Source organism: Mus caroli, chromosome 19 (genome assembly GCF_900094665.2).
Source record: "Mus caroli chromosome 19, CAROLI_EIJ_v1.1, whole genome shotgun sequence".
In the NCBI taxonomy this organism is placed as follows: Eukaryota; Metazoa; Chordata; class Mammalia; order Rodentia; family Muridae; genus Mus; species Mus caroli.
This window is the reverse complement of record NC_034588.1, coordinates 45,425,408-45,449,998: the sequence shown is the minus strand read 5'-3', so window position 1 is coordinate 45,449,998 and position 24,591 is coordinate 45,425,408. Positions and strand designations below refer to the sequence as shown.

The following is a 24,591-nucleotide window of genomic DNA, read 5'->3' as shown; positions in this document are numbered from 1 at the left end:
CCAAGACTACCAGCCCAGAGATGGTCCCACCCACAAGGGGCCTTTCCCCCTTGATCAATAATTGAGAAAATGCCTTATAGCTGGATCTCGTAGAGGCATTTCCCCAACTGAAGCTCATTTCTCTGTGATAATTCCAGCTTGCATCAAGTTGACACAACACTAGCCAGTACACCAGGCGAGAATCAGAAGAATGCAGAGTCTCAGCAATGGTTGTTCCACATAGAAACAATTGTATTTAAATCACACGGCCTTTTCAGCAGCTTTATCCCATCTCATTTCCTGACTTAGCATCACAAGAAGATAGGAGAGGGTGGCACGGTATAGAGCCACAAATATCCCAGTGGAAGCAAACTTGATAGAAACCGCAGACTAGGACTCTATTTGCTTCCAGGGCTATGTGCAGATCACATGAACCACGTGTCCAAATAATGGCAGTCAGCTACAACCCATTTTGCAAATACTGCTCCCTTTGTCAAAGCAAAATGAGGCAATCCATCTCTCTTCAAAGAAATGTATCTGAAAGCAGTTTGTTTTCTCTCTGGAAACAGTAGTTAAATTGACCAGCATCTCTAGGGCCAGTGCAGTTTAAAGACAAGAAGCCCTCGTTTCCATAAACAGATAGAGAAACCCAAGCATGTACACCTTTGCCTGTCTTTGTATCTGTTTTCTCTCTGTGTGTTTATGTCTGTCCCTTTTACCCTTCATCTTTTCTTTCCTCCTTGCTACCCAGAAGCTATTGAAAAGACACATGAGTTTCAGGGATTCCAACCCCTGTAATAAGAGGCCAGTGACACTATTCTGTTTTTACGTATTATGCATAGGGGTGACAATTGTTTAAGATCGTGGATGTTGGTGCCAGAGTCACTAGGTAACTGGTAAGCTTTTCTCCCTCTATGACTAAAAACAACTTTGTATAACTCAGAGTCTGGTATGGTGGCAGGGACATTAACTCAGAGTTTGGTGTGGTGGCAGGGACATTAACTCAGAGTCTGGTGTGGTGGCAGGGGTCACTTACTTGTTCTAGATCCCCTTCGTGGCCTTTCCTCCTCTCTGTCAAGTTCTTAGGTGGGAGAATGAAAAGCTCTGCTGAAGTGGGGAGACCCGGGAACACAGCCACGAGGATCTGGTCTTCTGGGACACTGGTCACCTGCAAAGCATTTAGATCAAGCAGTGAGGGGTCAGGGGTCAGGCATCCACATTATTACCCAGGAAAAGAGTACTATTCATAACTAGACAGCCTGTATGAACTTTTAAACACACAGTATTTCAGTCCCAGACTACAGTGTGCACCCAGACTTCTCTCCTGTTTCCCCCTGGAGCTGCCAGGTAAAGAATCATTGACTTCTCTCTCTTCTGCTCCCATTTACATTTTTACTGAAACTTTGAGGGTATTCCAAATGATTTCTGAAATAAGTTCCTCTCGTATTTTCTACTCCCCCCCCCCATTGAGAGAACTAGAGCAATGGCTCAAACATGAATAGACTGGCTCCAAATGAGAAGCAAGCTGTTATAAACAAAAACAGGGAGAAGCAAATTCAAAATAACAGCAGAAGAGCACTTGTCTTCTCCAGTTAAAGGGGGAATGTTTTAAGTTTAAGAGCATTATTGGTGCGGCTGCAGTGGAAGGGGAGCCACCCTTGGGCTGGTAGTATGAAACAGAACTGATACCCATCATCAATTTTCTTTCCAAAGGACTCTCTTACAGGGTGTAAAAATATTCATATTCTTCAGTCAGCAATTGCAGTGTGTTTAGTCCTAAAGAAATGGTTCTAAATGCTTGAAAAGCCATGCATAGGAGGAAACACAATATTATGTAGAATAAAAAATAAATGGAAAGATTAAACATTCAAAAATTAAGAAAACACTCGTATAACTATGTGGAAGAATATTCTTGTAGTTGGAAGGCGGTGTTGAGGTCCCATGGATGCTTAGGATGGCTGCCTGCTCATGGACTTTTATACAACGTTTTTGGTTACACGTGGATAAAAACATAAAAGTATATAAAATTAAGATGCAAAGGTTAAATTTGAGGCTATGAGTACATTTTTTCTATTCTTGAGTGGATGATTTTACTGATTTCTGTGATTAAAACCTTAAAAGAGGCAAAACTCTCTGACTGAAAAATTGGGTGAGAGTAAACTGAATTTTCCCATAGATTATTCTTCCCAGTGTGCATTGAGGGTCTTTCATTCAGAACACTGCCTGTTCACTCAATACAAGTATGGGAGGGGGGTTGTGATTCAACTGAGGTACCACCTCTCTCCCAGGAGGCTCTTGTGACCATCTGCCTACAGTAATCTTCTCCAGATTATTCAAATCACCATGGCCTCCCTCTCCAGGGATAGAGATCATCTCCACCGTTTTCTCCAAATGCATCTAAAAGGTTCTCGAAGGTTCTGAAAGGTTTTCTGTGAAGTTGTGGTGGTGTGCTTCCCCAGGCATTCCTGAGAATCTTTGAGGATACTTTACTCTTCCAAAGTTTCTTGGCATGGTAGAAAGTCAATGAACCAATGAACGCTTGCTGAATTGAGTAGAGGCAAGAGGGTAGATTGTTTCCTATTTGCTCAGCTCTGATTCTCATGTAGAACTAGGCTTAATGATTAGAGTTAACTCTTGGGGATGTTATAAAGAACAAAAGAGAGCCAGGAAGAGAGGCAGAAAAAGCAATCAAGTCTAACAAATCTACCAACCAAAAAGGCATTGTCTTGCAGTTCCAGATGTCTCAGTACCCTGCAAAGAGGCATGACCACCAAGAATCTGGGACTCTCTGAGTCCTCGTGCATAAATCAGAGAAGAGTGCACTGTGCTGAGGATTACCCAATGGATCGAAGGGGTGAGCCTGTCAGTGATTGGCTGGTATGATCCTTGATTCAGGAATAGTTACATCAGAGTCTCTCAGAGATCATAGTGGGTCCTTGAAAGCTGTGCTTCTAGATTCATTTAAAGCCATCTGAAGGGCTGCTTGAAGATTTAAGGTCTAGGCCCCACCTGGCATGCAGTCTTCCAAAGGTTCCTTCAAAAGCTGTTCAGTTTTTAGTAGCTGCAAACACATGGAAAATGATCCCCAACCTATATGATATATTAAGCATATAGGCCATGGTTTAAATACTTGTACTCCCCCAACAATTTTTGTTTTAAGCCTCATCACCAATGTGATGATACAGGAAGGAAGGGCGTGGGGAAAGTGATAAGGACAGGAGGGTAGGACACTCAGGAACAAGGTCAACGCCTTTATTAAAGTAGTCTCAGATAGTCAGGTTGTCCTCTTCCCACCATGTGAACACAAAGTGAGAAAATGTCATCAGTGAGTCACACTCTTGCCAATGCTTTTATTTTCATCTTTCTAATATCTGTGGACTTTCAAGAGATAAATGTTTGTCACTTATAAGTCCAAGTAGCCCAAACAGAATAAAGAAGCATAACACAGCTATCCTGTTCATATCTCTTTCTATGAAACATTCCTTTATAAAAAGTCAGAAGGTCCCTTGAGATAATGCGTATAGGAATTCCCCTCTGTGTTCCTCACTTATATAGTCCGCTTCCTTTCTGTCAGTTCCTTCTCCATATCCGTCCCTGTCTCTTTTCTGTGTCCTCTCAGATATTTTAGCAATCAGGATTCTCCACCCCCATTTTCCTCCAGAACAAGACATAAGAGTTCCCAAGCATAGGTGCTGACATCTTCCTTCTAGCCAGAACCTCTGCTTGGCCCTCAGATTTACATTTCTGACTAGTCATGTTCACACAGTCATTTCTCATGTCCTCCAAACTCACATGGGTTCCCCAACTACAATTTTCCCATACAGTACCCAAGTCATTAACGGGGAGGATGCCCCCTCCATATTGTCTGAATTGTAGATTGTTCCTTTGCTTCCCACCAATATGTTCCTCTTATTTTTATGGTTCATTTTCTTAATGAGATTTTGTCTCCTTTATCTTTGAGATTTTTATTGCCCCTCGTGAAAACAACCTTTCTATTTATTTTGAAATCATCCCAACATTCTGCCCTTCCTGTCAGCCTTTCTTTTGCATTGCCACCACAATAGATACCTGGAAAAATCTATCCACGGACAGCATTTTCTTATGTAAAGAAGACACCATACATTTCACATACTCTGATGAATACAACTTAGCTCTTCAGAATCTTCACACTAGAACTTAATCACTGTAGTCAATCCTTGCCCACTTTGTCCTCCTGCCAGGCAGAGATTGACCACATCAAACCCTATGTCATTTCTGCAATGTAATAAGCTCTTCCAGCAGAATTGCTTGGCATGGACGGTTCATTCTACCTGAAAGACACCATCTCTTCCCTGTTAAGTGACATATATCCTTTAAAATATGTTCACATATCTCCTCCAGAACCATTCCAGTAGTTCAAGAAGTATCAATGGGATCACATGTCTGTGTCAACCTTGTAATCTCTAGGACAGTGAAGGTACACATTTCTCAGTGCTTTTTGGAGATGCTGGTTATGACTCTGCCATAGAACTAATTGAACGTTAGATTTACTTCTCAAATGGACTGTTTCATTCATCTCAAAATTCTAGTACATTGCTGGGAGAATGCTTAACAAATGTTTTATTTTCACCAAAGAGAATATGACCTTGGCTTAAATCTATAGGTTTATTTTCCTGATGGGTTGCTGTGTTTCCTAGCCCTCTGCATTCATGTGTGGTCAGTAGTAGTCTAGTGAAGTTAAATATGTATTTAAAAGGCTCTAATTGTAAGCAAAGGGTAGATAAATGCATAAATAAGTGTATATTTACCAAATGGTTTATCCATTTTCCATTAAGAGGGTCAAGTTCCTGTCTCAAAAATACTTGGATCCAACACTGAGCCAATTTCCATCTTTGAACACTAGATTATCCCCTCCTCCATTCTCAGATTGCCTGTCTCTTTTATCTCCTTCACTTCTTTAGTTTTTCCTATTCATCCTTTCCTTTTCTGTATGGAGAAATAATCCCTACTTGTCTGTAGACTAACAGCTTCAATTCTTGACACTACCTTTTTTTGGGGGGTTGGGGGGTTGAGAAAGGGTTTCTCTGTGTAGCCCTGGCTATCCTGGAACTTACTTTGTAGACCAGGCTGGTCTCAAACACAGAAATCTGCCTGCCTCTGCCTCCCAAGTCGTGGGATGGCATGTGCCACCATGCCCAGCAGTACCATCTATTTTTCTTAGCTCAAAAATAAGCAATCTAAATACAGTTAACTTACTTTAATCAGAGCTCGCTTGATGACATTGCCAATGTCTTGCCTCCACTCAGGGATATCAGGATTGTGGTAATCCAGATTTGGAGAGAACGATAAGAGCTGTGACTGGAAGTATTCTGCAAGGAGACAGAATGTCAGGGGAAGCTAGCGGACTGGGATAAGAGAGGGTTTGATGGGCACTGGGCCCATAGCCATGTACATCAGGAATCGGTTCTCTTCACACGCTTCAGATACCTTTCCTTATTTTAACTCTTCCTTTGGCTTCTGAAAAGAAGGAAAATTTCCCACCAGGAGTAGATTTGTGCTCTTCCCCATATTTCTAACTCCTGTAAAGAATATTGGCTGAAGTGGAAGACAAGCAAAAAAAACAAAAAAAGATCTGAACTCCCTTCTGTGGATATCTCGAAGCCAAACTGAAACATAACAATCATGGCTTCATTGGAATGGAAGTCTCCACCTCTCTGTCCTTCTGTTCCATTGTTGATAATGTTGTAAAAAAAAAAAAAAAACCCTCACATGCAAGGAAAGTAGGTTAAACCTTTTCTCTAGGGATGTAGGGTAATGCTTGATTCTTGATCTGGTTGATAGGTAGACAAGTTGTCCTCTTGGTGCTCATCCATAAAAATCGGCATTTCTTATGCGCACCAGTTTCAGCATAGATTTACACTCTAATAAAAAGATTTACTTCAGGTCCTAATAAGGGGTGTCAGTGACCAGTTGGCAGAGAAATAGGGAAAACAAACAAAAAAAAATAAAACCCAAAAACCAAAAAACAAAAAACAAAAAAACCACCTCACCAGGACAATGCTATAGAAATTGCCTTCATCAGAAACCCACACATACTTGTATGACTTTCTAGACAACTACAATGATAGTGGATATCTGGGAATTTATGGGAGGTCTGGAGGGATGGTAGCATAAGACCATCAATTTCATTTAAAATAAATGTAGTAATCAAAAAACTATTTTTCAGAACATGTGAAAACCCTGCTCATCACCTTCTCTGCCTTCATTTTAGCTTATATTTATTTTTATTGCTGTACATCCATAGTGTATTATATTAAGCTTCATAATGACATTTTCATAGGTGTGCCTATCCCTTCCTTAGCCCTTTATAAGAACCTCTCTCCTACCCCCTCCTTTATTATGCTTTATTCTCCTAGAGAGTTTTGCTTTAACTTTCCTGGCATATATTATTATATCATGTGTATAAAGCTACATAAGCTTATGATTTTAGGCTCATTATAAAGCCTTTGCAGACAATGATGTTAGAATTTCCAACAATCACATCTGGAAAACTACATTTGCTCTGTATAGATCATCTCATTACCCAAGATGTGAGTTCTGTAGGATGGGGAACATTGCTCCTCTCGCTTTGTAGATAGATCCCTTGTCCCATGTCACAATGTAAACACTGCACACATGTTGTAGATGGCTTAGCAGATCATCATATTGAGCTCATTCATCTATTTTAGCTTTCCTTGTCTAACAACTAACCCAAACATATAGTCATCTAGATGCACCACAAGATTTGTTCCTGTACAAGGGACAACAGATGACTACCAGTGATCTGTTTATTTTTCAATTTGACTTCTCCATCCATTGAAGTCTACATTTGTGGATGTTGATTCCCTATTAACCTGATGAATTCTAAAGCAGTTTATGGTTGGCACCAAGATAGGAAGAGGGACCTGCATGAGCAGAAGAGAATATCACACTCAGAGCTTACCATGTACTGCAATCTCTTTTGTGTCTTGGATGAGGGCATTCCCAGCAGCAACCTGGACAGTGATGGTGTTGGTTCCCTCTGCAAGGAATGTGAAAGAGATGCTGCTGTCCAAGGTGATGAGGGGCTGTAAGAGAGAAAAGAGTGACACCCCTTCAATCTTCCCTAGTGTACCAGACTGTCTCTCATTTTTGTAAATCTGAGAATGGCATGCATATGCATAGCATGACAGCACCCAAGGGCTTTTCACTTTAAAAAAGAAAAGAAAAGAACTAACAATTTTATTTAGTTCCCACAAACTGTGTTATTTCTCTGGGAACTAGTAAAAACATTAATCAATTTAAAATTCATAAAATTTTAATCCTGAAAAATGAGCAACACTGTTGAGTTGTTATGTCACCTTGTTCTTTCTTCTGGGCAAAATAACATCAGCTTTTTAAATCCTGTTTTCGATTGCTCTTGGAACAAGGAATTACTTCAATATCCAGTATCCCTTATATTCTATACTCCTTTGGGCTACAAGGGCTTTTCAGGAAGTGACCTGTTACTTACTTCAGTGTCACCCAATTTAAGCACACTGTCATTCTTACAACAGAAACACACACAAAGCAATGTGATGGCCTTAAAATGGATTTTTGTGGAATTATATCTGTTTTCACTTGCAAAGCACTTTTTGCCATTTTTATTAGGTTGAGAATATTCAAACATGCATATATAATAGGCTGTGATTCAGTTTTCTTTTTCCTTCCTCCTGACTTAGCCAGATATGTGAACTTATAAAGGATAAAAAGAGAAATATAAGTAGATGATTATAGAAGAGAAGGCAGATCCTGAGATGGAAGAGTCAATATTTAGTAGTTTTCTTAAAGCTCATATTCTCTAATGCTGCCTGTTCTCTGGAAGGTAATGTATAGAAGTTGGAGGCTGGAACTAAGGCATATAAAGAAGATATGACTCAAGCACAGATGAGCAGACTCCTTCTCCTCTCTGCACACAGAAACAATAAAATGCAGAATACTAATGTGGCTTGTTGAAGTGTGCACAGAAGTGCCCTCTGAGGAGTTAAGTGTGTGCCAGCTCTCGCAGTGTCTATCCATGACTGACTGGATATATTCACACAGAGAGATGCAAAGACTTGAAGATGCTGTTTTTAGACAGTGTTCCTTCTGTAAGACTGAAATCCTTTTCTGCTCGCCAGATTTGGCAGGACTTCTGAGGAACTATTTCGATTTCTTCTGTTTCAAATTCTACAGCCTTCCTTCATGATCAGACTGGTGGTAGCTGGACAGAGTTAGAGATACTACCCTAAGCTTCTCATATCTCTTCCCCAAAATGAGAACATCTACTACAGTATAGGGATACATACATACATATTACTCTACATACAGCCATACATATAGCATTATAATGTACACAGCTGTACCTTTGGAGCTGACAAAATGATAAGGTAGAGGTTTCTCTATCATACAAGCCATGATACCACATCTGTTTAAAATCCTGTTTTTTAAATTATTGGATTTATGTTTATTTTACATGTATATATGTTTTTCTTGCACATATGTCTGTGCACAACATGTGTGTAGTACCTTCGGGATCCAAAAGGGGGTGCCAAATAACCCAGAACTGGAGTTACCAGTTGAGTGCCACCACGTGAGTGCTGAAAATTAAACCCAGGTCCTCTGAAAGAGCAGCAAACAGTTTTAACTGTATTAAGTCTTATCATTCAGAGACCATCCCAGATCTTTGAAAACAAAATGAGACATCAAATTTGATATTGTGATGGTTAAAAGTTGCTTTAAAATGATAATCCAATACCATGCAGTTTTTAATCACTATTGCTCTGTAGTATAGCTTGAGGTCAGGGAACATCTCAGAGTATAGCCATCTTTGACCTCAAGCCATACTACAGAGCAATAGTGATAAAAACTGCATGGTGTTGGTACAGTGACAGGCAGTAGATCAATGGAATAGAATTGAAGGCCCAGAAATGAACCCACACACCTATGGTCACTTGATCTTTGACAAAGAAGCTAAAACCATTCAGTGGGAAAAAAGATAGCATTTTTAAGAAATGATGGTGGTTCAACTGGCAGTCAACATGTAGAAGAATGCAAATTGATCCATTCTTATCTCCCTGTCTGTACAAAGCTCAAGTCAAAGTGGATCAAAGTCCTCCACATAAAACCAAATACACTGAATATAATAGAAGGGAAAAGTGGGGAAAAGCCTTGAAAACATGGGCACAAAGGAAAATTTCCTGAACAGAAGAATAGCAATGGGTTATGCTCTAAGATCAAGAATTGAAAAATGGGACCTCATAAAATTGTGAAGCTTCTGTAAGGAAAAGGACACTGTCAATAGGACAAAACAGCAACCAACAGATTGGGAAAAGATCTTTCTCAATACTGTATCTGAAAGAGGGCTAATATCTAATATATACAAAAAATTCAATAAGTTAGACTCCAGAGAACCAAGTAACCCTATTAAAAATGGGGTACAGAGCTAAACAGAATTCTCAACTGAAGAAACTCAAATGGCAAAGAAGCACCTAAATAAATGTTCAATATCCTTAGTCATCAGGGAAATGCAAATCAAAACAACCATGAGATTCTACCTCACACCAGTCAGAATGGCTAAGATGAAAAACTCAGGTGACAGCAAATGCTGGCAAGGATTTGGAGAAAGAGGAATACTCCTTCCTCTATCACTGGTGGGATTGTAAGCTGGTACAATCACTCTGGAAATCAATCTGAGGTGGTTCCTCAGAAAATTGGATATAGTACTACCTAAGGACCCATTTATACCACTCCAGAGAATATACCCAGAAGATGCTTCAACTTGTAATAAGGACACATGCTTCACTATGTACATAGCAGCCTTATTTATAATAGCCAGAAGCTAGAAAGAACCCAGATGTCCCTCAACAGAGGAATGGATAAAGAAAATGTGGTACATTCACACAATGGAATACTACTCAGCTATTAAAAACAATGACTTCATGAAATTCTCAGGCAAATGGATAGATCAAGAAAATATCATCCTGAGTGAGGTAACTCACAAAAGACCACACATGGTATGTACTCACTGATAAGTGGATACTAGGCAAACAGTGTGGAATACCCATGAAACAACTCACAGACCAGATGAAGCTCAAGAGGAAGGAAGACCAAAGAGTGGATGCTTCAGTCCTACTTAGATGGGGGAAAAATAATCAAGGGAAGTAGAAGGTGGGAAGGAATTGGAAGAAAGAGAAGAGGGGGAGAGGAAAAAGGCAAGAATCAGGTATGGGAGGAGATGGAGGAGATGTACAGAGGGTCAGGAAATTGAACAGAGGTGTGTAGCAATGAGGAATAGGGAACGGAGTAGCAACCAGAAAGTCCCAGATGCCAGGACAGCAAGAGCCTCCCAGGACACCACAGGGATGGTATTAGCTGAAATATCCTACAAAGGGGTGGGAGAATCTGTCAATATCATATCCAAAGGTTAGACATGGCTCCTGGTTAAGGGATGGGGCCACCCACCCATCTCAAAACTTTTAACCCAGAATTGCTCCTGTCCAAAGGAAATACAGGGAACAAAGAGTAGAGCAAAGATTGAAGGAAAGGCCATCCATAGACTGCCCCACCTGAGGATCCATCCCACACTCTGACAGCAAACGCAGACATTATTGCTGATGCCAAGATGTGCTTGCTGACAGGAGCCTGATAGAGCTGTCTCCTGAGAGATCTTGAACAATACAGATGCGGATGCTCACAGTCAACCATCGGACTGAGCACAGGGACCCCAATGGAGGAGTTAAGGGAAGGACTGAAGGAGCTGAAGGAGGTGGGGCCTTATCTAGCATCAATGAGGGGAGGCCCTTGATTCTGTGAAGGCTTTATGTCCCAGTGTAGAGGAATGCTAGGGCAGTGAGGGGGGTGGGGTGGGTAGGTGGGTGGGGAAGCACCCTCAGAGAAGCAGAGTAAGGAGAGATGGGAAAAGGGGTTAGCAGAGGGGAAACTAGGAAAGGAGATAACATTTGAAATGTAAATAAATAAAATATCCAATTAAAAATAATATTGCAAATAATGTTGAAAGTGCAAAGCAACCTGGAACTCCCATGCTATTTTGGTAGAAATATAAAATCACTGCAACAATTCTGGGAAAAGTTTAGCTTATTAGAAGCTATGAGAAGCTTTTCTAGATTGACTGTGCCATTTCGCACTTTATAATCTGCAACTGAGCCCCTAGAATTCAGTTAAGGGAAAACAGTCATGTACATCTCAGGAAACTTTTTTATTAGATATTTTCTTTATTTACATTTCAAATGTTATCCCCTTTCCTAGTTTCCCCTCTGAAAATCCCCCATCCCTTCCCCCCTCCCCCTGCTCCCTAATCCACCCACTCCCATTCCTGGTCCTGGCATTTCCCTATACTGGGGCATAGAGCCTTCACAGGGCCAAGGGCCTCTCCTCCCATTGATGACCAACTAGGCCATCTTCATTTACATATACAGCTAGAGCCACATGTCCCACCATTTGTTTTCTTTGATTGGTGGTTTAATTCCAAGGAGCTGGGGGGGGGCGGTACCCCCAGAGCTCAGGAAACTCTTAGCAGCTTTTCCCATCAGCTTAAAATTTACACAGTCTGGAAATTTACCAATGAGAAAATAAAAATTAACCACAGAGTTTTCATATAACAAATAGAAAATTATATATATATGGTGGGTACCACAGCAAGATTGTTTTAAATTAGTTCTAATCTTTTTTTTAATATAGTCTAGTCATTATCTGCCTCCAACAGTTTCTCATCACATTCCTAACCCCACCCCTATATACATTAATATAAAAATACAGATTGTGACTTCCAAACAATGAGAGATAACAGGGAACAATTTTGTTATGTGATTACACTTTTATGATGTTCTGTAGCAGGCAAATATATCCTATGATGGGGAGGAGCCTGGCACGGGGACTGGCTGCGAAGATCCAGGCAACTTGCGGAAGGATGGTGATATGTTAGCATCATAGGTGGGCTACCCTACCCGAGGGACTGCTTGTCAGAGTATAAATATACACTGCAGACTCATGTATTCTATTGTTGATATATTTTATGGTATCCAAGGAGGAACACTTTCAAGAAACAGTGAACTATAGTCAACGATTTGCAAGCTTAATGATTTAGGACAAAGGACAAAGCACACAAGCTTAATTTACTTTAAAATAAAAAATGTAAAAATCAAGAGTAATGGATGGAAAAACTTGCCAAGATAGACTTGGGACATTTCCCTAATAAATATTATGATGAATATATGGACTTTTCTTGCAAAATTCTAACCATTTAACTATATATATATATATATGATTTTTTGTTTATTTGTTTGTTTCTGTTTTTTTGTTTTTGTTTTTGTTTTGTTTTTTGGTTTTCGAGACAGGGTTTCTCTGAAAAGCTCTGACTGTCCTGGAACTCACTCTATAGACCAGGCTGGCCTTGAACTTGGAGATATGCCTGCCTCTGCCTCCCAAGTGCTGGGATTAAACCATTGCCCGGATTGAATGTTTTATCATAAGCACTAGGTGTAAATTTTTCAGAAGGAATAATAAGGATGTTTATATTTTTCCAAGACTCTGAATCATTCCCTCGGGTGGTGACTATCTTAAAGTGTCCTTCTGTCCAGCCTGCTGCCTCTTAGTTCCTCCACTGCTCAGCATCAAGCCTTTCTTCCTCTTTCCCTTGTTTTCTTTTCAGGGAACCTTCGTTGGTCCTAAGTGGGGCAAGTGGCCCTCTCCCCTGCGTAGAAGATTCTTTACATCCCAAGACTTATCTGGCTATGGCATTTTTATCAATAGCATCATGTCCTCTGGGAGGGGCTTATTCCCTCCTGCTCTAGCAAATCTTATCTCCTCTCCATCTGGCCGCTTCCCCATGTTCCAGAGCCAAGTGAGGGTGAAGGGCTGAAGGACAAAGGGAACACACCATCAGAGGTGGGTGAGCAAAAGCCTCATGCCAGCCAGTCAGGGCACGGAGCCACAGCAAACAAACTCTGATGAATGCGGATGCTTGGTCTCTGGGTGGCAGGCCACAGACAGGCATCTATGCCGGATAAATGGCAGGAACTAATTCTGTTTTCCAAATTGCTTTTGTTTTTCATCAGCGGTTATGGCACCGTGGCTGAGTTCACCTTCCCGAGAAAGCTGGAGCAGTCATCAGGATCCTTGAGTGCTTCATTGGCCACTGATACAGAATGCCCAATGCTAAATTAAATCAAGTATTTTAAGGTTCATTTACTCAAATCTATTAGGCATGCAGACACATTTATTAAGCCAGACCTCTGTTAATCCCAGCAAATTGGCCATTCAGAGACCCACAAACCCAGCAGGCAACAGATTGACTTCTCGGCTCTGCTTTGTCAGAGCTGCAGGGCCAGCTTGCAGTGTGGCCCCTTAGAACAATATTTCCTGCACTGCCTAGGCTTTGGGTTACATTCCTCACAATGAAGAGTCCTTCACATATGACAGGTCACAAACTATCCAACTGTGCCTGGCAATAAATAATAAAAGCTCTGAGAAACTATTTAGTTATAAGATTGCCACTTGACTAATGGACTAGCAACGGAATCTGGGGGAAATCTCTAGATACAGGCTACACCAGCAGTCTACACAGCAAGAATGTTGCACATCATAAAATATCCACAGTTTAAAATGTGCACCTTGATCAAGCCTACCACAGCCAAATTGAACAAACAATGCAGTCATTATGCTTGCCTCACTTCAAACCTTCTGTATATTATATAGCAATGTGTGAAAAGTGCTTATCATATGAAATGAAAAGGCCGAATATATAATTGTGGGAATACCTTGCTGGGAATTATGAAAAAAAAAGTTAAATATGCACAAAGGTAAGAAAGAAATAAAGCAAAATAGTATTTATAACTGTGCTATAACTATAGATTGATGTGGAAGTTCAGTTAAAAATGATTGAACATTTATGCACAAATACACCAAACACACACACACAGAGAGAGAGAGAGAGAGAGAGAGAGAGAGAGAGAGAGAGAGAGAGAGAGAGAGAGAGAGAAACAGACCGAGAGTGCCACAGACAGACACACTGGGCCTGGCTTGGCACTCAAACCCTCAAAGCCCATCCCCAGTGACAAGCTTCCTCCAACACACACACACACAGAGAGAGAGAGAGAGAGAGAGAGAGAGAGAGAGAGAGAGAGAGAGAGAGAGAGAGAGAAACAGACCGAGAGTGCCAGAGGAAACATTTCTGTTGAATTACCATGTGTTCATGATAGTTCTGCCTAACTTTATCTTATATCATCCTACCTCAAATATAAATTTTATAACAAAATAAAAAGCATATTTGACCGTCTAAGAAGTCTGTCTTATCTTTCCACTTTAAAGTGTTTTTCTTCCAACATCTGCCAAATGAATGCTCTACTTGGACAGAATCAATCCACAGAGGACACAACCATTTGCAAGGATTAACCTTTATACTTTGATGACATTTTTTTTTTCATTTCTGCCTCAAGTGTGCCGCTCATTTAAGGCCAGCTTGACACTCTTTGTGGCTCACAGGCTGGCCTCTATCACTAAGATGTCCAATGTGGCTGGTATGTATATTTTTATACTACCTTCCCTTTTTATGCAGTTTTCTGGCTGTTAAACTCATATTATCAAAGGAATATACTTCCTGAAGGTAACAAATGAAATTTCTCATGTGTTTTAGTCTTCATGTCTTGTAGGAAAAAAAATAGCTTCTAAAAAAGACTTATGGGGGTCCTGATAAAATTTCATGTCCCTTCCCAATAGGTTCGTAGGTACAAAAGTCAACGTCTGGATCTCAGGGATGCTTATTATTGTCTATCTATCTGTCCATCATACACCCACAGCAATTAATTTATGTGCTTGCCTCTTCAGATGGGACATGATTTCTTTAAAGGTATCGGTAATGCTGTACATGTCTTTTATCCCTGGTATTAATAGCATCAAGATAAGGCCTGGCTATAGAGATAGAAAATCAGTTCATTTATGTCAATATTTTTATTTAATTCAACCACTTGAGTGAACTTTTCTATCTCATGTAGTAGACAGACAGACAGACAGACACACACACACACACACACACACACACACACCACACTACCTTCTGAGGTTACCAGTCTAAGTATCCTCTTTATTAAATAAATAAAGCTATTCTGATGATTAAATAAAATAATGGATTGAGAAAATACAGCAAATACTAGAAATAACTAGTTAAAATTAGGGCTAGTTCATTTAAAAGAACAGTTTGCCATGCAAAGGAAACCAAACAGCTCTGAAGGTGACCACACTTACCCACACTCAAAGACACTCATTCCTTTGTCAATCAAATGTGGTCATTTGATAAACCATGGGGCTATGTGGCCCCCTTTCTCGCTGCTGTGTTTCTATAGTGGTGATAACACAAAAATACTGAAAATGTGTCTCTTTCAAATGCAGGAAGTAACTGCTTTTTGTAAACACCCACATGACCTGCAGAATTATATCAGACTTTTATCCCTCTATGTCAAACAACATCTGATGTTCCCCAATGCCTTGTCATGTTTTCCATGATTCATGAGCATTTTTTAGCTGATGCTCACGGCAATGGTCAATTGTAGTTACTACTGTTAGTACTTAGGTTCAACAGTTAATACCACTCAGTGAAAGTTAAGTGTTTTGACAAAAGGACTAGAACAGAGAAAACTATATCTGTATTTTAACCCAGGTTTGTCATCTTCTAAAGCTATTTTTATACTTTTCAGTCTTAGGCATTGTGAGCTCTGTTCTTTGGGAATGGATATTAACTCATAAGCCCTTTCTTTCTTGGGTACTTGTATGTTAGTTACACTCCATTCCTTAGCTTGTAGATGGGAACTCTTTATAACCAAAGAAATACTTCTAGTAATCAATTAAAAAAATAAAACGAAGTTGCCAGTCTGCACTTTAAAATCCCATAATATGTCATAACATCTATATGAGGAAGAGAGATTTCAGTGTATAACTCCAAGATGGTCACATGTTAAGTATTAGTTTCTTTGCTCCAGACTCTATAATTCAAGGTAACATATAATTATAAGGGAAATGAAAACTAAAATGTTCAATCTTTTTTCCATTCATTTGTTACTTTAAATCAAATACACATAGGCCATTATTAGGTGCTTCATATTTTAGAATCAGCCCTCAAAAGAAATAAGCCACTACAGAGACAGATTACATTTGCAACTTCAGCGTCCTGTTGGCTGCCAAGTTAATCTCTGTGTTGAGCCCCATCCAATAACTGGCCTCATTACAGAGAGTGGGTTCTCAGTAAAGATGATAAAGCAAATGTATATTAACAGAAAATAATTCTCCAAACACAAACTGACCTCTCACTTTCTCAGGGGAGAAAATAAACCTTTCCTGCAATGACTTTGCCATTCCTCTTCTGTGGATATCTCATGATTTTTAAAGAAAAATGACTGCTCAGTAACACCAAGGGGAGAACCATTCCCAGTAACACAGCCTTCTCACGCTGAGGGATGACCTGCGCTGCATTGATTTAGGAGGCCTGAGTCTGAGGTCCGTTTCCGCAACTAATCAAGTGTTTCAAATTGGGATGCTGGTTGTACACTGAGCCACTTTTCTACTGCACCGAGTATAAACTTATTTGTTTCCCTAGTTAACAAACAAAACAAAACAAAACAAAACAAAATGCAGAAGCATTAGTCACCTCTACTAAGAAGTTAAATTAAAGCCACTGGGCAGCAATACTACAAACTGAGATCCCCCTTGGTTCATGAACCTTTCTCCATCTTCCACTATCCCATCTAAGAGAGCATTTTCAGTTATGTGCTACAATGCATACAGTTGCTGACCATATAGTATGTGACATTTAAATACGTAGTTATCTTACTTTATACAACAGGCAAGATGAGAGAGTGAGTGAATAACATCTCAGGACAAACAACTTGATCAAGCTCAAATATTCAGGATTATCTAAGACATAGCCACTCTAGTAACCTAACTCATGATTCCCAATCCCGTGTCCATGCACCCTCTATTGCATCATGCTGTCATCCTCCACAAGATCAGGAGTAGGGCATCTCCTAACCTTAACCTTCCAGAATGAGGACAAAGGTAGATTCCACATCATCATTCCTAATGTATAACTACACCATTATAATTTGGTACATTTCTTATATTATTTTAAATTAATACCTTTGCCAAGATAAGCAACACCAACTACACAATGTATTTTTAAAATAAACAAAGTCAGAGAGTGAAAACCACAGGGAGGACCCAGTGAGTCATAGGAGCCTTCATGGCTTGGAAAATTTTATAGCCAGGAGCTGACCAGGTTCTCTCATAAATACTGGAGAACTGTGTCTTTGTGCTTCTTTCAGTGAGAGGGGATAAGGGATCATTTATAAGTACATCAGTGCGCTGTGGCTTAAAAAAATCTTTTCCTAGAAGAAACTTTAAATCAGAGCCTAACTTGCAGGGGTTTTATCTTAGTCTAACAACCATAGGAAAAAGAGATACTATCTCAATACAAACCTGACCTAATCTCTCTCTCTCTCTCTCTCTCTCTCTCTGTGTGTGTGTGTGTGTGTGTGTGTGTGTGTGTGTGTGTACTGTGAAACACCTAGGAAGTACACAATGCAAGATCATAGGATCCCGAAAACAGATGAGGTTTGATGATAAAGCAACTCCCCTCTTACACCCGGACATGATCACACTACACACAGAATTCATACTCAGAACCTCACCTCCAAGTATAACAAAATATCTGCTGAAATGAAGTACAATACAAATGGGGAGATTGAAATCGAAGAGAAGAGAAGAGAAGAGAAGAGAAGAGAAGAGAAGAGAAGAGAAGAGAAGAGAAGAGAAGAGAAGAGAAGAGAAGAGGAGAAAAAGGAAAAGAAAAGAAGAAGAAGAAGCTAATGGTAATAACACTGTCTTTAGATGGATTTGGTAGTAAGAGAACACCTGTGAGAAAGGAATCTCTAAAACCTAGGCAAAGCAGCTGAAACTCCCACAATAAAAAATAAAGAGAGCAAAGTATAATGAAGACTGAAAAGATAAAATAAATAAAAACAGAACAAAACAATCCAAGAATGGAACTAAGTACACAAGGTATGGATGTGTGTGTGTGTGTGTGTGTGTGTGTGTGTGTGTGTGTGTGTGTGTGTTTGTAATATGATACCAGAGATACCAGAAAAAGAAAGAGTAAAGCATGCAAGGAATTCTGGGAAGAAATAAATGCTGTGTCTCAACTACATTGTTTTCAGAAAAAACCTACAGCTCCTCAAAGGTCGGTGCTCCCTAAATCACATCAATACTGAAGACCCAGCACTCAGGCATGGAAGTCTCAATCTACAGATCCTAGAAGAAGAGATACATAAAGAAAAATAACATGATAGAAACAACAAAAGTGGTAAGACATAGTTCCAAAACATCTCCAAGACTATACGGTTACAAAGAATGTGTTATGACATAATTAATGACTTCAGAAAAAAAAAAGCAGCAAAGTTTCCTAAGAGAAAAAAAAATATACTTCTAACTTTGCACCCTGGATAATTATCCTGTAAAAGTGAAGGAGAAAAAGAACTTTCTCAAACCCAAGGGGCCTTTCTTATCAGCAAATGAGCTCTGCAAGTATCGTTAAGTCATTTTAAAAGACAGAAAATAATGTGGTAAGAAACTCTGAAAAACATATAGGGCATTCACAGAAAAATGAAGATATTTTGTTTTTTCTTTTCATTGTTAACATAACAAGGAACGTTGTCTTCAAAACAGTAACAGTAACTATGCATTTGATTCCATATGCTGAAATGTGTTGAGTGACGATTGTGACAGAAGAGGCAGGGGGAGCATCTATGAGTATCTAATTAGTATTAGGTACACACATGACTCATGGATAAAGCTTTTTAAAAGTACATGTGATATGCTAGAGAAGAGGGATGATCAGCAGGGGCATTCATGAACTCAAGAACCCGATCAACTTTATATTATTGCATATATAGAGATAACTAAAATTACAGCAGAATATCAATTATGTTCAATCCCACATAGAACTTTTACCAAGGAAAAGAATATTCTGGACCATTAGACATTCTTAAACAAATTGGAAAGACTAGATATCATACCATCCTGCTTTTAGACCATAATCTGATCAAGTTATAAACCAGCAACTAAAAGATAACTAGAAAATCTCCAAATACTGGGCATTAAACAAAATACTTCTAAAATGAATGGGAGACAAAGAGAAATCTGAAAAGAAACTAGCTGTAAATTAAACAAATAGGAAAATATTACTTATCATAATTTGTAGGGTTCATCAAAAGCAGGGCCTGGGACAACGCTGCTAACACTGAATGTACTAGTCAGAAAAGAAGCCCTAAAACCAGCTATCTACACTTCTACCTAGAACACTACAGAACTAAGAATAACCTGATGCCAAAGTAGCCAGAGAGAAGAAATTATATGATTAGAAAGAAAAACAAAACAATAGAAAACAGGAAACAGGAAGTCAATAAGGAAGGCCAAAAGAAGTAAAAGCAGGCTCTTAGAGAAAACCAGGTTAAGAAAAAAAAACAGAAAGCATGCTCAAGTTGTAAATGTTCCAGACGAGTAAGAAGAACCCACTACAGACCTCATGGCTAGCAAAAGGACAGTGAACTGACCAGATGAACATTTCTATCTCTGCAAACTTAACAAAGGCAACAGTCTTTGAAAGACAAAAGTCGCCAAACTCACACAAGCAGATACTTAAAATGCAGAGTCCTTTGGATTTTTGTACCTTGGAAGAAAGTGAAGCACCAATGACCTTGGAAAACAGAAGACACAAATTCCTGAAGGTTTACTAGTAAATTCTCCCAAATATTTAAAGAAGGAATTGTGAGGATTCTTAACGTTCTCCTGATCATGTTGTCTCCCCTGTCAGGTAAGTTCATAGTTAGGGTTGTTAGCTTAGAGGCTTTGTGGCACTCCTAAGAGTGAGTGTGCGGGTGTCTCAGACTCTTTCATCTGCTCTTGGGACCCTTTTCCACCTACTGAGTTGCCTCATTTCGGCCTTATATGACAGTTTGTTCCTAGTCATTGTTGCATCTTTTTTTCTTTTTTTTTTTTATAATTAGGTATTTTCTTCATTTACATTTCCAAAGCTATCCCAAAAGTCCCCTTTTTAAATTTCATGTTTGGTTCATATCCCCGGGAGGCATGGTCTTTCTGAAGGAAAACAGGAGGAATGGATCTGGGTGAGATGGATATGTGTGTGTGTAGGAACTGGGGGAAGTGGAGGGAGAGGAGACTGTGGTGGAATGTATTGTATGAAAGAAGAATGTATCTTAAAACAATAAAACAGACTTTCTTACGATACATATGTTTCAAGATTCAGAGTGAATATATGTAAGCCTGTCATTTCGTTAGATACCAGTCATGCACAGGTTACATCTAAATTTAAAAACAATGTCATCTGTATCATTACTATTAAAAATAAAATATCGGACTTAGCCGTAACTCTGATAAAATATCTGCAAGCTCTGTATAAAACTAAATTCTGTTGAAAGAAAGAAATATAAGCCTAAGTAAATGAAGACAGAGAGGAACCATGTCCATGGATAGGAAGACCCAATAGGGTTGATGTTTTAGATCTTACCAAGTTGACTTATTGATGTGTAACAAAACCAATATAATACTCTGACAGGTTAATTTTTAGTTCTCAGCTATCTCATTCTAACTTTATATAGAAAATAAAAGAATACACATACAGTACAATGTAATATTTATATGAAAGAAGCTGTGCTCAGCTTCAATTTTACAATGAACTTACAGCAATCAAGATGGCATGGTAAGGGTAAAGAAAAACCCAAGATCAATGAGAAGGACCAGAGAGTTAGAGTTACATGTGGTCTTTGCCAAAGAAGCAAGAGTACCAAAGCACAGCAAAGACAGACCTTTCCAAAGATCAAATTGGAAGATTGCGAAAACTGCATGTTCAAGAAAACTAATCCAGCCACAGGCCTTACTCCTCAAAGATGAACTAAAATGGATTATAAGCATAGATGTAAAATATAAAGGATTTAAAAAAAAAACCTAGAATATCGTGTAAGGTAGAACTCAGATGGCCTTGTGTATGCCAGTAGCATTGAAGTTAAACATTAAAGTCACAAAGCACTCAACAATTGATCAGTTGGGCTTTGCTAAATTTCAATTTGAAAGAGACACTGTCAAGAGAAGGAAGGGTGAAATAGACTGGGTGGGTATATCTGCAGAAGGTATAGGAACTGTTATTTAGAATATATAAATATCTCAGAAACAATAAACAGGAAGAAGCAAGCACCTGGTTTTTAGAACAGGGAAAAACATCTGGATCCCTCATCAAACATAATATAAAACTAGCCAGTAACCATATTCTCCACGTCACATGGGAAATGCACATTCAAATGAGATACCACCACAGTCCTGGTACAATGACCAAAATCCAGAACATAACGCCACCAAATGCTGCGAAGATAAAAAAACGTAAGAGAAGTTGTACTTCACTGCTGGTGGGAATGCAAAGTTGCAGTGGCTGGAGAGACGGCTTAGTGATGAAGGGCATTTTATGATCTTTCCAAAGACCCAGTTTCAATTACCAGCATCCACACATCAGCTTACAAAGACAGGTAACTCCACTTCCATGGAAGTCTGATGCTGTCTTCTGGTTTCCATGGTCATGAGGCATTCACTGAATACACATAGATAGATCCTGGTAAACACTTATACACATAAACTTTTTTTAAAAATCTTTTAAAAACGGAGTGAGCTATCAGGTGGTGAAACTACATAGAGACCATTTGAATAGATAGTCTTAACTGAAAAATAATCCAACCTGCAAACAAAGCCTACCAAGTCTGGATGCTAAAGAGTCTAACTGTATGAGGTTAAATGAAAAAACTGGAGACACCAGTGGTGGGCATTGAGAAGGAGGGAAAGATGAATAAGTAAATCACAGATTGTGGAGAAACATAACTATTTTGTTTCATACATTGTTCAAATCCAAGGGAGACCCCTAATATAAACTCTGTGTCCTGAGTGATACTGACCTTCTTATAAAGGACAGCAAGAATAGCAAATGCATTATATGCGTCAAGAGAAAGATTGTACAGGAAGGAAGGTGAGAGCAAAGAACACATGAGAAATCTCTGCACGTCCCTCTGATTTTTTTCTGCAAACCTGAAATGCAAACTGTAACCTTCCCCCCTCACCTGAAACCTGGCTGAACAGGTTTTACTGTTAGCAGGAAAAGAGTATGTGGGGTGGAGCCTGCCACCCTATCATTCTGCCACTCCCACCGCTACTGCCTGCTGCCTAGCTGTTCCTGAGCTATCACTTGGTCACCTGAAACTGGACTCCAAGGATGATTTGGCGGGAATGGGCCCCTTCCCCTTCTTCATAACCCAGGGTCTGGGAAGAGTAAAATTGAACCTTGAGCAGACTAGTTGTCTTGGTTCCATTCTCTCTCATGCCGCCTAGCTCCCTCTTCTCTTCCAGATTCCAGGATGCCTCCCAGGCTAGAACCCAGACATGTGAGCCGCTGGCCGGCCGAACAGCAAACCTCAATGAAAAGTTGAATTTAGGGCCTACAAGATGGCCCAGCAGAAGGAGGGGCTTGCTGCCTGACAACTGACTGACTTTATTTGCTGGAATCCATATGGTAGGTGGAAAGAGGAAAGCGATCATCCCTGCAAATTGTCCCCTGAACTCTACACAATGCACTGTGGTATGCACCTAAATAAATAAATAAATAAATAAATAAATAAATAAATAAATAAATAAAATGTTTTTTTTATTTTAATGTTGATTTTTAAAAAGCAATAAGGGAGAACATTAATGCAATTGATGACCGTTCGGCCTAATTTTTCAGAGTCTCAACTGTGAACATGGGCATCATAGGCAGGTTCTGGGAGTAAGAGTTACTTTAAGAGATCCGGTAACAGATGCTTCTAGTTTCTGATGCTAAGGCACAACAGCCTCATCACCTTCCCTAAGAAAACTAGTGTCTGCAGAACACCAGGCAGGTGTGGATGGGGATTCTACATGTCATCTAACTTTATTCCCCACCCTTACATCTAGGTACTCAGCTCATGTTTAACCAATGTGAATTCTATTTCAGAGAGGTCAAGTAATGTCCTTGCTGCACAGCACATTGGTAGAAATGCCAATAGGAGCAAAATGGAATCAATGACACTTAGAGATTATTTTTTAAATAGAAGAAAAAGAGCCTGCAAATATGGACTCTTTCCCTGGGTGCTCTTTCTTTCTTTCTAAAAATTTATTTAAATTTCTCCACTGAGGTAAGGAATTGACTTTGGGAAGCAGGTGTTATCATTCACATCTCTGTGCTCTTAGCTTCATTATATACTAGAATTGCATGCCCAGTTCCTTCAAATTAATTTAGAAGCCAGAGCATAGGAATTTAGATCAAATTTGATGTTGAAGAGAAAGAGCCAAACCTTTGTGCTATTTCCGAACCACCAGAAGTAGGTGAGGGTCCCTAGCTGACTGGGCCACACAACTGCACTGATGTTGACGTCCTTATTCCGTATGGCGACGAATGGAACCCGAAGGTGAACGTGTTCCACTGGACCTAAAGGGACAGGAGGGAAGACAGTGTTTATGTTCCTGGAACAAATCATCAACTTTTCCACAGCTTCGACTTTTCATCTCCATCTTCATTATCATGCCTGTAAAAAACAAAACAAAAAATCACAAGTGCTAAAATGCTGGGCAGTATGTGTGTGTGTGTGTGTGTGTGTGTGTTCTTCAATTGTAGCAGAAAGTGTAATGGGAAATTCAAGTTTCTGACTTCTCAGTGACAGGTGAACTGAATTTCCATCTGGCAGCCCACCTACCAGGAAGACTTAGGAACCTCCAGGCCAAGGACAAAGTGACTTTACTAGACCCGTAGCCTTTAGCTAGGACAATAAGCAGCAATCTGTTTTATTTCTGAGAATTAGCCCATTTGTGACTTGTGGTCAGTGAAATATATGGAAGGTTCTTCCATTATCTTCTGTTGCTAATTGGTTTCCAACCCTTTAACAATGGGCCATTGTGCCTCATCATCAGGAGGACATAGTGAGTGCCATTCAGAGACTTTGCAAGGCCACTTGACAAAGAGGGGAGAACATAGCTGCCTAAACATTGGGTTCCAAATGTTTGTAAGATGGCTTTTCCCCTTTTTTCAGAAAATGTGTAAACATCATTGCACTCTAAGCTGCACCACCCACTAAAGGAATAACCATAAACACAACCTAGGTAGCCATGAGACTCTTTACTTCATCCAAAATAAAACCGGAAGAAAACGCTGGCAGAGAATCATTTGTGTATGAATTTCACACCTGGAAGATTCTGTTAGTTTGTAAAACTTTCAGAGATTCCCTTCCTTTTGTTTGTGACATGTATGGGCCCAGATGACAGTTTCTTATGAGAGTTGAGCTAAGCAGAGAGATAGATATCACAGAATCTCACACACATGTGGAACCTAAAATCTTGAGCTCACAAAAGCAAGTAATAGAATATTGGTTGCCAGAGGATGGCAGAGGTTGGGGCGATAGACATTGGTCAAAGGACTTGGAATTTCAGTAAGGTTAAGAAGAAGAATACACTCAAGAGGTCTAATAC

At 39.6% G+C, this 24,591-nt stretch overlaps 1 protein-coding gene across 1 annotated transcript in view; it reads right to left on the bottom strand.

Moving 5' to 3' along the window:
• Sorcs3 (sortilin related VPS10 domain containing receptor 3) overlaps positions 1-24,591 on the bottom strand; it is a 593,715-nt gene that overhangs the window by 10,217 nt on the left and 558,907 nt on the right. The window contains exons 20-23 of the mRNA XM_021151815.2: positions 23,424-23,557; positions 6,941-7,064; positions 5,215-5,327; positions 1,016-1,147 (exon numbers count right to left, since the gene is read on the bottom strand). Of these exons, the coding sequence (XP_021007474.1) occupies positions 1,016-1,147; positions 5,215-5,327; positions 6,941-7,064; positions 23,424-23,557 (503 nt within the window). The remainder of the gene's footprint in view (positions 1-1,015; positions 1,148-5,214; positions 5,328-6,940; positions 7,065-23,423; positions 23,558-24,591) is intronic.